The 13,978-nt window shown below is 37.9% G+C and overlaps 2 protein-coding genes across 2 annotated transcripts in view; one reads left to right on the top strand and one right to left on the bottom strand.

Annotated features, from left to right (window-relative positions):
• Nucleotides 1-1,230: 1,230 nt before the first annotated feature.
• ccr6b (chemokine (C-C motif) receptor 6b) lies at nucleotides 1,231-5,644 on the bottom strand. The gene is made up of 2 exons (XM_067614711.1): nucleotides 5,178-5,644; nucleotides 1,231-3,929 (listed from the first exon to the last, which is right to left on the bottom strand). Exon 2 carries the CDS (start codon nucleotides 3,918-3,920, stop codon nucleotides 2,826-2,828), a length of 1,095 nt encoding a protein of 364 aa, XP_067470812.1. The 5' UTR covers nucleotides 3,921-3,929; nucleotides 5,178-5,644; the 3' UTR covers nucleotides 1,231-2,825.
• Nucleotides 5,645-7,822: 2,178 nt separating this feature from the next.
• The window catches only part of crybg1a (crystallin beta-gamma domain containing 1a), a 46,863-nt gene continuing 40,707 nt past the window's right edge, over nucleotides 7,823-13,978 (top strand). The window contains exon 1 of the mRNA XM_067614261.1: nucleotides 7,823-8,267. Coding sequence (XP_067470362.1) covers nucleotides 7,939-8,267 — 329 coding nt within the window. The 5' untranslated portion in view covers nucleotides 7,823-7,938. The remainder of the gene's footprint in view (nucleotides 8,268-13,978) is intronic.

Here is a 13,978-nt window from a genome sequence, read left to right as displayed (position 1 = left end):
ACATTTGCTAATTAGCACTAAATCCAAAGTACTGCTGATACTGATGGCAATGCCTAATTTTTTTACTTTTGCAGGTTTTTGTTCATAAACCAAAGTATTCAACAAACTAAAGTTCTGACATGATGATAGCTAGATAAAAAAGTCACTGGATCACCAAAGTTATAACAATTCACTCTGAGGGTGACATGAATATCTGAACCAAATTTAATGGCAATCCATCGAATAGATGTTGAGACATTTCACTCCAACTAAAAATCTCATGTTGCCGCTAGAGGAAAAGTCAGAGGACGATCAAAGTCAGCTGGCATGAATGTCTGTGCAACATTTCATGGCAATGCCTCCAATAGTTGTTGGATATTTGAGTTATCGTAGTGGACTGATGAACATGAACAAACGTTACATTGAACAAACCAGTGAGTACTTCATGTCAACCTGCATTACAGGATTTCAGGACACAAAAATGGTTACTGATGCTATGCTGCAGGCTACAACACCCTCTTGTTCTAAATGCAGATATCGGATCTTATCTTGACATGATTGTCTTCTGTGCACTTTCTTACGTGCCCATCTTTATCACAGACACCATTTTTTATCTCAACCCCATGTGCTAAGAGAAAAACAATGCTGTGCCACACATGATTAGTTTTTATCTGTGTCACCATCTTTGGCAGCACACATATATTGATCATTATTTGAGTGTGTTGGGTTTCTTGTGTTATGTGGGAATGTTGTAGGCCAAAAGTGTGTTTGTTTCAAACTGTGCGGTGATACTTCTCCTTTCTCTGTCATTTCAAACAAATTATTCACTGAGGGTTGATACACAAACAATTTTATGTGCCATAGTTAACAAGTATTTAAGTATGCTATTTACAATTTAAATATCAAGTAATGATTTAGATGATGATTTACTAAAAATTCAGCAATTGCCTACATTTACTGGTAAAATATGCATTAATTATGATTTTAAAAGGTGAATATAAGTTACTTATTTTACCATCTAGTCCAAATATTACAGTTTCATGCATATTGGCTGAGTGTTAATGTTAACTGGTTATTTAATGTTACAAAGCATATTTTCCCAGCATTATTATGTAATAATTACCTTGTAAATATTAGGTCATATCGGTATTATAAATGCTTTTTAGACAGAACTCAAATTTCCCAGCCCTTTCATTGAACTAACAATGGCTCAGTTGCACCAAGGCCACATATGTGAAAGAAAATACACAATTTCAGACACAGTTTTATTCAGGACAATTAATCATAATGGAGGAATCAGATTAACAAAATGCAAAACATATAAAAGCACTGTAAATGATACAAGAATATGTACATAGTGGAAAAAAATATGGAGATGACTGTAACAGTCCAGTGAGATTATAAGTATGAATCACTTAAGCTTCATATATATTTTCATCATATTCATATACTGTAAAATAAGATGAGCCAACTTATGGAGACATTAGTACAAGTAAAGTACAAGAATGAAAATATGTTACAATCATACATCATTTATACCAGTTATAATTGTTTTGGTAGAAGCAAAGGAACAAAACCAGTCCTACTGAGTTTGGATCCAAGTCAACCAATCATTGTGATCTTTTTTAATAGTTTATGGTGTTGTGTATCAACAAGAATGCACAGACATGTTGGTTTTTTGCCCAATATAGTCTGAAGCAGAGTGGTGCACTGACTCAGTGGCATCTGATGGAGGAGTATACACAAGAGCAAGGATAGAATTTCTTTTTTCTCTTTCTCAACCAACAAAAACAAGACTTCTGTAAATAAAATTTGTAACCTGCTTTGAAAGCTTTTGGTAATATATCATTATATAATATATCATTAAATATCTGTATTTACAGAAGATAATTTGTTCAAATTTAAGAGGTGAATTCTGACATCAGCAGAGTGGACATGTGGATTTGCTTGAGTCTATGAGCCATTAATATATAAAATTTTTAAAAAAGGCACCATATCTCACTATATTAAATAAGACTTCTACAATTGTTTGCCCTCTTTCATATTTGCTCTTACTAACATAACAGGGCTTTAAGTCCATCTTTGCACAGCTAATTTTGTGTTAAGTAACCAATGCTAAATGGGGACAATGACATAAGATGCGACTTTGAGTCATAACAAGATTTTTACCTTTAAATGAGCAGATGATTAATATTATTAGTTACACCAGTTCTTTTCTAGTTATGCCAAGTCGAAATGTCTGCCGTGAAAAAAGTCTATTGGTCTATATAATATTATACGGCCTGTACAGTTTACAGTAACTGAGTAGTTTGTCAAGTAACTGCATTTTTTCCGCTTCTTTAAAGGGGGAACTCCACTGATTTCCTCTGACACATAAACATCATTCCTATAAAATGTGTTCTGCTGATCTTAGCAAGCCTAAGCTGAGGTCATCAAGATTGACTCAGAAAGCATGAAGATTGAAAGATGTGGGTGTTTACCAGGTAGGGAGGGTCTAACAAAAATATGCAATTGGTTGCATTAGAGTAGATGCAGGATCCAGCATTTATGGAGTTTAAGTCAAGATATCTCAGCCTCTGCTGCTCAGTTTTACTTTTAATCATGTCTATTGGTGTTGTTCTGTGTTAAATCATAGAAATTACATTCATAGGCAGCAAGCTAGAAAGTGGCATTTATTTTATATTGTAATGGGTTTTTTTTTACTTGCCCTTTGCAATAGTATGAGAAAAAAAGATTTTACGATATTATATCTCAGTAAAGTTAACTCAATAATGTTTCCTCAGATACAACACATTTCAGATGATCTCTACTCACATTCATCTTCAGTAAGGTAAGGTACTAAAGCATCATGCGCTGAATGATGACATGTTGTTAGAGCCGTCTGAAGACTTTAAGCCTGAGATGCAGAAATCTGATGTAGCACGTGATGTGCGAGAAGAGTGGATGTACCTTCTGCTAAAGCACCACAGGTCCACTATTATCTGGCGGAAGTGGTTCCTAAACTTCACCCCTATGAAGGCGTAGAGGATGGGATTGAGACAGCAGTGGAGGTAGGCTACACTCCTTGAAATAGCCAGAACTTGCAGTTTAATCCTTTCAGCCTCACAGCTCCTCTCTTTGAAAAGAGACAGAGTGTGGTTCAGCAGAGTCACGTTGTAGGGTAGATGACAAATGATAAAGACCACAACAACTGCCAAAACCACGCGAACAGCCTTATGCCTCTGGCTGCTCTGTGTTCTTAGTAAGGTGCACACAATACTTGAGTAGCAGAACATCATTATCACGAGAGGTAGCAGAAAGCCAATAGCCATCTGAAGGCTGGGGACCATCACTTTCATTAGCTTTGCTGTCTCATTCTTGCTGAAAGACAGCTGACACATCACAGTCACAGTCTCAACTCCCAGATTTTGCTCTTCAAAGCGTTCAGTGTAGATGAGTGTAGGCAGAGTCAGAGCCCCCGCAAACACCCAGACAGTGGAACAGATGAGGCGGCTGTAGATCAGGGTTCGTGAGCGAGCCCCAAAGGAGCGCCTTGCCTGAACTATAGCAATGTAACGGTCGCCACTGATGCACGCGAGCAGGAGCATGCCACTGTAGAGGTTAACACTGTAGGCAGACCTCAGCATCTTGCAAGCCACGGAGCCCATTAACCAACTGTGCTGCTCGTTGTATATGATAAATGGCAGGGCTACCACAAAGATCAGGTCTGCCAGCGCCACATTGAAGAGATAGACATCCGTCATCGTCTTTGTTCTCTTGTAGAATAGGTAAGTGACGATTACAAGGGCATTGCCAATCAGGCCAAAGGCACAGATGACAGAGTGGATGTAGGTTTGGGTGATGACCTCTGCAGGATTAGGGTCAAGGTCGCATAGCCCATCATCTGAGTAATCATCATAAAGTTCTGTGCTGTACTCATATCCTGGAGTCACCGAAGCCATTTTTAAAATCTGGATAAGAAAAGACAACCCTTAAGACCAAAGAGCAGATATTTGCATGGAAAAATTAGATTAACAGTTGCCACATTCAATAAGTCTCACATTATAAAGGGTTTATGAATTGTAACTGATGGTTAATAAATGATGTCTTTATTCTATAACAAATCAGTACTAAGTTTATCATTGTTTACCATTAAGGAAACTCTTAGATGGAAAGTATCATACATTTCTGACAAAACAACCACCCAGTGGGTACAATTAATTCCACAAATAGCAACAGCTGCACACTGCGTGGACTGGTTAAAACTCACATCACAGCATTCTGTCTGTTTATAGGACAAAATGCGGTGTTCTACTTCAGCTCTTCCTCTGGTTGTAAATGACCCCATTTCTGCCTCATTAGAAAGTAAGTGAATGCACAAAGAGGTAGGCTGCAGGTGGTTGCACTCTGCGCTTGTTCGACTTTAGACGCAGATATGATCCTATCAGCGCGGATCTTAAATGTTAACTGAGAACCAAGAAGTGTGTAGAAAGGTAACTGAGCTGTATCAAGGTCCGTAGAGACACCAGGAAACCCGATGACAATGAAAAACTGAGCGTGAGAATCATAAAAGTGACTAATTTCACTACTTTCACTACTTTTCTCTGCATGACACCAAATTTACAGCACTTTAATAAACACATGATTTATCATTTATGGAAATAGTATGAGAAACATATATATATATGTATATAGTATATGTCAACTTTCTTCTTCAAAAACATAAGATAAAGAACAGATAGTGGTATTATATCTCTTGTTTCAGCTCTTTCACTTCTCACATATCAGTTTAGAAAGATTATATATAGTACAGTGCAGTAGCCAATGAGGAAGGTAGTAGATTTTGCACATATCTGTTGGGGAAGATACTTTGATGAAACGGGAAAGGGACAGGGCAGACTCTGCCTTTTACATAGAAATACATTTTGAGAACTTCAAAAGCCCTGCAATAATTATTTCCGTTTTTTACAGTACTGTATGTTCTGTAAAAGTGTTCCGTCTGTCTGATTTTAATGTGTTATCTGTGAAGCCATTTAAAGCTTCAACGCTTCAAAATCCATTTCAAGCTTTAAATCTGCACATGCACTGTGTTAAAGAAATATTAAAGTTTAATTACCACATTTAGATGCTACCAAATCAATAATGCACAAAGAGTCATCAAAATACATTTTGCGATAACCAGACTGAAAAAAATTGAAAAGTAAAGGGTTTATATTTACCTTCAGAACGTTGATTCTCACGCAGCTAAGTTCTTTATCCTGTGAATCTGATGTTTGATGCCAAGTCAGTGGAAAGTAGAAAATAAAACTCCTGTATCACAGCCTTTTATGAGGTTAAAGATCCGGGTGGGAGGTTTAAATCACAAATACTGTACACTTCAAAAGAATATAAATGGAAGAAGAAGATAAAGCTAAACTCTTACAGGCTCTGCCACTGTGTGAATACAATGCTTAACTGATCTTCCTGCTTTTGATCTCAAACTCAACTGTGTCTGCTGCCCACCTATTTTTTTTAGAGATCCTCTTTATCTGATGGGCCTGCTGTTTACCTACACAAGAATTTGTATCACAAATTCATCACAGGGACATTCCCACTGTGCGCTCAATGCATATTTGTAGGTTTCTGACGTCTTACCAAGCACAATTTCAACAGTTATCCTAGTCAGTTTAAAAAATTGTCCTCTTTGATTGTTCTTCCCTTCATTTTCTGTTTTAATTTAATTATAAAAAATCCTATACATCTTTATTCCCTCTACTCTTTTCTTTTTGTGTTTTTCTTTATGATTCATATTTGTAGGCTTTGAGCATTTGCTCCATTATTAACACTGATAACCTACTGAACCTTTAACTTGTCACTAAAAAACCTACTATATATATATATATATATAGAGAGAGAGAGAGAGAGAGAGAGAGAGAAAGAGAGAGAGAGAGAGAGAGCTAGATATAGATATAGATAGATAGATATATAGATACACACACACGAGACAAAAATCAGTAAATATTTGCTACTATGTAACCTGCACAATAATCCGTGGTTCAGCTGCTTTTCCCAAGATGACCAGCAGAGGGAGCTGTTATGTCAGTGGATAGTAGAAAATAAGTGGCCTTTCAGACTGAAGAAACTTTGGAAAAAATGCATCATAATGCCGTATTTAACATTTACCTACAGTAGTTGCTGACAGGATGCTAGATTGACTTTGACTATTGGCAGTGGTTTAGTGGAGGGTAAAATCATCTCTTTTATACTGTGTATGTAACCATCCATATTTTGTGCGTCACATCAAGTTTAATGATATAAGCTTCATGTGGTATACTGTCAATGTACATAACCTACACCACAGGGACTAATTGCAAACTGAGTTCAAGTGTTTCTGTGGGAGAAGTTTTTTTCTGTTTAAAGTGCACAGAAGCTTTATGTCATAGAGAAGGAACTTTATGTTGAAAATGAAATCCTAATTATCATAACTGTCAACAAGTGACACCTCTGAATGCAGTGTAGGGCAGCTTTTATTGCTCCAGTTCTCTCACAGTAACTATAGAGACAAACAAACACATGCATACACACCTACACACATACAAAAAGAAAGCATTATAATTTCACAGAGTGTAAAGAGGTAATTGAAGGGCAAATGAAGGTTTTTGCAAGAAGGTGAGACTAAATTAAAGGGAAAACGGTTTACAAGAAGGTGGGAGTAAATTGGGAAGGATGTGTTGAGAGATTCAGGAGTCTGTGAGCTGAGACAAGCAAGACGCTGAGAGTAAGATGTTAGCCTTCAAAATAAAAGCATTTCAGTGGAGAATAACAACTCATCTCTATAATGTACAACTGACTACTGTAAAGAAATGTATAGAAATCAAGTCTGTCAACATACATGCTCAATAAATTGCCCAGGTAACATGGCTTACATTGTTGTTGTCACACACAGAACAGCTGGAGCAGATGCTGCAGGGTCCTGGACCATCAGGACCATCAGGGTCCTGGACCATCAGTGGACCCAAAAATAGTCAAATTAGTAATTCCAACTAGAAGACATAGTGAAACATGTTTAACTGCATATTTATAGGACAGTAGCCATTCAGTGTTAAAAGTTTCATGATGGAGGAGTCATGACCTCTGGTGCATTGTTCAGATTGAATAATTGGATTACATAAATATAGAAAAATATAGCAGGGTCATGGCTATCATGGAGGGCACTGAGGGCATGTCCTGGGAATTTTAGCAATACTATACTACAGCTGAAACTATTAATCAATTAATTGATTAATAGTTAAAATTCATTTCCTAATATTTTGACAATCGATTAATCGTTTCAGTAATTTTTAAGCATAAAAATAAAAATACTGGCTTATCTTTATATGATAGTGAACTGGATATCTTTGGGAGTTTGGACTGTTGGTCAGATCAAACAACATATTTGTATATATCACCTTGGACTCTGGGGATATATGCTGGTATTTTTTTTCACTATTTTCATTTTACTTTACTTTTTTTTTCTTTATATAAAATAAATACTTACTCAAATGAAGGGTTTCTCCAAAATATTATTTTCACTGACATTCTTCAGTTTTAATTTCTGTGGGGAAAACTTTGAAACAGCATTCAGATCTTAATGTTGGCAAATAAATAAATAAATAAATAAAAACAGAAAATATAATTTAAACAGTCACTGAGTGAATCAAATGATACAATTCCAAGAGCATTATGTATAATGCAATTTTATTTTGTATTAAAAAAAAGAATAAGGAATAAATCAACAAATGAATGAATAAATAACATAAAATCAATCGATAAAATACATGGATTTAATTTTGAAAGTGTTGGTCGGAAGCTGCACCTGTACCTGTGGTGGGACCGGTGCACCACACACCGGGTGTGGACGCAACAACCCGCTCTGCAGGTTGTCCCGCTGTGTGAATCAGCGGCTATAAGTAGGACAGCTCTCCACATGGTCTGATAGTCGTGCTCGCACTTCCAGACATCATGAGCAAGTCCAGCACGCTGAAAGTAAAGAAACTGTTTAAGATAAAGTCACCGGATAAAGAAAACAAGGAGCTGAAGCGAGGGGGCTCCCACAAAGATGGAGCAGCGACTTTACCTGCGAGCCCCGGTCCCATCAGCCCGGGAGACAACGCCACACTGCCCGCTGATGTTTCACCCATTTCCCCAAAAGAAAAGAAGGGAAGGCGGCTGTTGCCGTTCAGGCTGAAACGGAAGAAATCTAAACGCAAAGAGGAAGGAGGAGGAGGAGGAGGAGGAGGTGATGTCTTCTTCCCTGAGACTGATGAACTGGACAGCTTCAGCAGCCAGCTGTAAGATAAAAACAAGTTCATTCATTTTCCTTATTAGACTTTTTGAAGCCCTTCAGGCTGTTCTACGAGTTAAAACACTTCTTGGAACATAATTAGCCATGAACTTAATAATTAAGTAATTATAAACTTTTATTATGATGTATTTCATGACCACTGCTTTAATGCCATGCAGATGCTGTAGATAAATAAACCACCACAAATAAAGAAAATATTGTTGTCATGAAATGTAATCTATGTAATAATTCACTCTGCAGGCTGGGTGACACCAGTGCAAAAAAACATCAAAACAAAATCATACATTTCTCATATGTTAATGCAAGTGACTTCACAGTGAAGCTTATGGAGCCCATGGAAACTCCCTTAGGGGGCCTCTGGCAGGCTCTAGACCCCACTGTAGAAACCAGTTCAACACATTTCACATGCTGACAGAAATGAAGGAAGCAGTGAAGTGTGTGAGTAGAAGCATCTCACAGAGCGACTGTTTTCCCCTCTGGCTCTTTTTGAAAAACTAACCACTGTGGCATTGAGCTGTGGCTGAGCTCGTTTAGTCATGCATCACTCGACTTTGAAAATTGTAGAGAGTTAAACAGACACAGAGTGGAGGGAGTGCAGCTGCCACGCAGAACGGGAGAGGTTATTGTCTCCTATGTTTCCCACTGTATCTTCTCTGTGAGGGAAGATGTGGAAAGTGAACGTGAAACGCAGACTGACTCCATTCTCCGTCCTTAGGTGCCCTCGGGTCAGGCACTTGACCCCTCACCCCTTCAATCTCACACATTGGTCAACAGTGCAAGACTGTGCTTGCATTGGGCAGCTCTGTGGTGGGACCCCTGGATCTGTGTGAATGTGAAGCAGTAAATACCCATGCTGAGTCACTCTTCCCTGGATAAACTTAAGATTCAAAAAGAAATGGGTTAACCTCAAGCGGTTATAATAATGACAGAGAATTTTCCAGTGCTTTATTTATTCCAGATACTTCCAGTTCTCTCTTTAACTTCTCTTCAAGCATGTATTTAGATCCACATTGTTCCATGTCCAAAACCTATTTGTTGGCATCTATTTCCTGTGACTCAGGTTGTACTGTCACCGTTGTCAACAGGTCAACCCACACTGATAGATGCTGTGATATGCGGAAGGCAAGCATTGTATAACATTTGATGCTCAAACAAAAAAACCTGCCGTGGGGGTATGAAACATTTCCCTGTTCTGTCCAAACACATGTAGCTCAATCAAATTGATATTGTATCTGAACAGGTCTGGATCTGAGTAAATATGTCTAATAGAGCAGCAGACAGAGCTGGGAAGCTAGTGACACATGCGCACATGACACTGTGCACACAGGTGTGAGAGGTGAATGGTGCTTGTTTATTGACTTGGGAACATAACAAACCCTTAAGTCATATGATGTGCAGTAGGGCAGCACAATTAATTGTATGATTGGTATGGTTGTGTCTTTCCCACTCAGCGTGATTGGGTGTGGTATTGTCGCTTGATATGAGAGAGCATCAAGTCAGTGATTCTTGTTCGCTGGTGAACTTGTTAGTTAAAGGACGGGTTCACAGTTTCTCAGGTCTGTCTTAAAACAACAGTCAGGTGTCCAAATGAACATTGAACAGGTTTTTGTTGCCGTAATCATTCCTCCTGTTCACACTGATCATTAGAAGATTCCTTCATAATGCACTTACAATGGAAGTGATGAGGGACAAAAGCATTTTCTTTACATTTGGAGTAATGAAATGTAATACTGTGGTGGGTATGGATACTAGGGGCAGAGGAACCCTGACATATTATCATCTCTTTATGTTGTTATGGCTAAGGTGTTAGGAAGCATGTTGCCTGCTTATGCATCCAGCAACATTATCGTCCCGTTGTAGTTGTGTTTCTGGTCACCTCTGTGCATTTCCACAGTTCAGCAGGAATTTTAAAGTGTTTACCCCATTTAAAGTCCCCCTCCAGTCAAAAATGTGTTTTGCTTATTGTTGCATTACTGGGATGTTTGAGCTTCACGGTGCAGAATGACTAGAAGACTGTTTATTCACCTGTCAAAGGAGAAAGTTTCTCAAAGTCTCAACATGAATCTCAGTTCCAGATGTGCAGGTACGAGCATGATTTGTGACATCACAACTAGTTTGAAACAACACATTAGACAGAAAATATTATTCAAAGCAGAGTATTTTTATATATCTTAAAATATATCTGAATGGGATATTTAATCTAAGTCATTAAGTCATTGTCCAAGCAAATCAATGAGCAGGACTGCTTTATGGTGATATTGGATTTTTGCATAGTTTTTGCATGTGTGAGGTGAAGTGCTTTGATTCTTCAGGTATTTAATTTACTGGATTAGCCAAAAACACACATTCATGTCTGGTTATTTTCCACCTGATCAGATTTGTAATACATTTTTTAAGAAAATGTACAATGTCATGATACATGTTGTTATTGCAATTTAAAATGACATATACCATGATAGTGCATTTTATTTCAATCATCCACTCCTTGTGTAGCCAAAGTCAGACATGACTCACTTTTCTAAGCCACAGAACTTCTTTATCATCCAAAATGTGTAACAAGACAAGAGTGAAAATTTTACCTGACAGCTCTAGATGAAAAGTCGTAGGATGATCAAAGTAATTTCCATTCATCCGTTGAATGTGTGTACTAAATTTCATGTTAACTCATTCAGTAGTTGTTGAGATATTTCAGCGTGGACCAAAGTGGTGGATCGAACAACTGATCGACCGTGTTGTCTACACTGAAGAGATATTTTCAGTCTTTGGATAGCAGCTCTGCATCAAGCACTGCTTTGCTAGTTAAAGGGCTACAAACTATCATCCTGCAGTGACTAAGTAATTAACTTTGACAGTTTTCAGTTCTACTGTCGCCTTAATGGTTAAGGAAGATAAAGGACTTTCATTGATCTCATGCAGAAACATGTGGCAACCACCAGTGTGCTATTGTGTAACTGATACACCAGTCTTTCCACATCTTTAACCTATGGTGCTCATCGACAACCATATCAGCGTTGCAGTAACAAAAACTCAACTCAAACTCTCTGTTGTTGTTTTCACCTACAGTATTATTCAAAAATTCATTCAAAGTTTCAAACACTTCCCTCACCCCAGTCACTGCAGATGTAAAGTCACATGTTTTTAACCTGGTATTCATGACCTGCCGAGTCAGTTTATTCACGATTGAGCAAATATACACACCTGGGCCATTCAGGCAAAGGCTCTATATTCTATAGGTAAGGTTAGGGCTGGGCGATATGGACCAAAAATCATATCTCAGCATTTTTAGGCTGAATATCTCAGTATTTTCAACGAAATGGGCTAGATGTTCAGTTGTAAGTCAAAACCACATGTGAGATATCACAAGCACTTTTTATTAAAACATACTGCGTTCAAAATAAAATGCAAAGACCGTTTTCTTCCCTGTTTGAAAATATACAGCTGCACAATGCTGTATATCAACATGGAAAAGAAAAATGATAAAACAGCCTATATTAAATAAAATAGGCCTATCTCTGAGAATGAGACTTGAAGTGCATTCTCTACAGATGACTGCTCATCTGATCTTTTAAATTTGAATCATCTCCAAATAATTGAACCCTTTTTTTTTTTCTTTTTTTTTCTTTTACAAACCAGATTGTCTTCAGCAGTGTGGACTGGTGCTTTGTTTCCCTCCATGTTGTAGGACTTGTGAGTGAGTGGGGCCGGGTTTGCGTGCAGAGGGAGAGTGGGGGTGGGGTTGTGCAGAGAGTGCAAGAGAGGAGATATGCAAACACTGGCCTGGCTTTACAGAAGAAACCAGTTATATATTTTGACACAACATCAAACTATATCGATAAAAACAGTATGGTCTCATCCTATATCTCCTTTTAAAATATATATATACCGTAAAAGGTCGATATACTGCTCATCCCTACCCATGGTGTAGAAACAGATACAACACTGTCTTATCAGTGAAAAGACTGTTTTGTAAGAGAATGAGATCATTTTAGTTTGAGGCATGTCTTGTCAAAATGACAGAGGTGAATTATGTCACAGTGCTTTTTAATTTCCAGGGCTGTGACTTGCTGGAATTTGACCAGTATAGCACTTGAAAAGCTTCAAGTACTGAGGGAGCAGGGAAAGAACAGCCTGTTCAAACATACTGATAATACTGAAGGACTGGAAAAGGCTCAGAGTTTGTTTTTGTAGACTGCTTGTTTAAGTGTTTAGGTGTGAGGATACATACTTGGGCCTTTTCTTCAGCATGACTGCAACTGTATTAAAAAAGGTCTGGGGGTGTGTGTAATAAGCTATCCATTTCACTTGTCAGCTTTAACCCAAAACTAAGGTGACGCTGATGCAGTGTTCCAAAATAATTTAATCTGGCAGACAAGATAAACATGTCACACCCTTCAACAGAGGCTGTGGATTCCTTCCCTTGCAGCTTCTAGACAGTCCCTAAGGGGGGGGTGTGGATGTTGAAACACCCCTCCTCCCCCACCCCCCCACCCCCCACCTGCAGTCGCACAGCAATGCAGGCATTAAGAAGTAAATCTCGCTTAATGCAAGACTTGAAGATGAATTATGAATGTGTTGATCATGACTCAAATTCATGTGGTACAATACTTGTGTGTACTAGCCCAGTTAGACTTAATTCATTTCTGTTAAAATCCTTTTGATGCCTAACAGACTTTATATATATATCATATGTCTATGATGATGTGATTTATATACTAAAATATCCAGGAAAAGGAAACTTCACACTGTGTAAAATGTTCATGGAGAGTTTCCTTGCTGTCGATTGTCGGGGCTGGGTAACTTTTGCGTTCTGTTAAAGAAGTAAGAAAACCTCATTCAAAGTCCCATTGATGTAATAATGCTAATTACTTAAAAGATCTATACTTGGGACATAACTTAAACAGTATGTTGTGTGGTTCACTCCATATGTCAAGATAAGGGTGGTACCTTCAAAAAAATCTAATATTGTTCTGTATTGTTCTGTCACTGTTTCTGTTTTAAGCCGCCTTTAATGAAAACCTTTTCCTGTAGTGTGAAAGGTCCCCGGCTCGACGGAAGTGACGAGTCATGTGATTCAAGCAGCTAGTTCAGATATCTGTAGTGCATGCCAATTTATCTTAGAATATAAGTAAACTCCAGAAACACATTTCATTTTTTCAGAAAGACAGATGAAAGAAGTCCTGAATGACAGCGTTGCAATAGTTACAGAAGCTAGTGGAACAGAGGCTAACTGGACGTGACGTCAGGACTTCAGCTCTCTATGTGATAGAGATTTCTGGATTTCTGGTACCAATACTAAAACAATACTTTTTTGATACATAACCTTGAGGAATAAAAATTTGTTCTTTTCATGTAATAAAAGAAGCCAAAGTTCTCAAATATTAAATATTGCCTACAAAACAAGCAGCATGACAAGACCTTTGTCTTGATTAATTTTGATCACTGAAGTTTTTTCTCATACAATTTAAAATCATACAATTTAAACATGGATACACATCAGTACCAAATATGTCAAAGTAGCATTGATAGAGTTGACAAAAGATTCAGTGCTGGGCTGTTGAGTGGGTTTGCTAAGAAACTAAACCTACAAACATCAGTCATGAATCCCCCAGACAGGTGCAGCTGGATTTTGAGGCTTATACTGTCTTTGAAAGTGAAAGTGTTTGTGTGCATAACATGGACAGAGAAGCTGTGAGCTGA

This window comes from Thunnus thynnus, chromosome 16 (genome assembly GCF_963924715.1).
Source record: "Thunnus thynnus chromosome 16, fThuThy2.1, whole genome shotgun sequence".
Classification (NCBI taxonomy): domain Eukaryota; kingdom Metazoa; phylum Chordata; class Actinopteri; order Scombriformes; family Scombridae; genus Thunnus; species Thunnus thynnus.
Note: the sequence above shows the minus strand (reverse complement) of the source record. Positions and strands in the feature narration are given on the sequence as shown.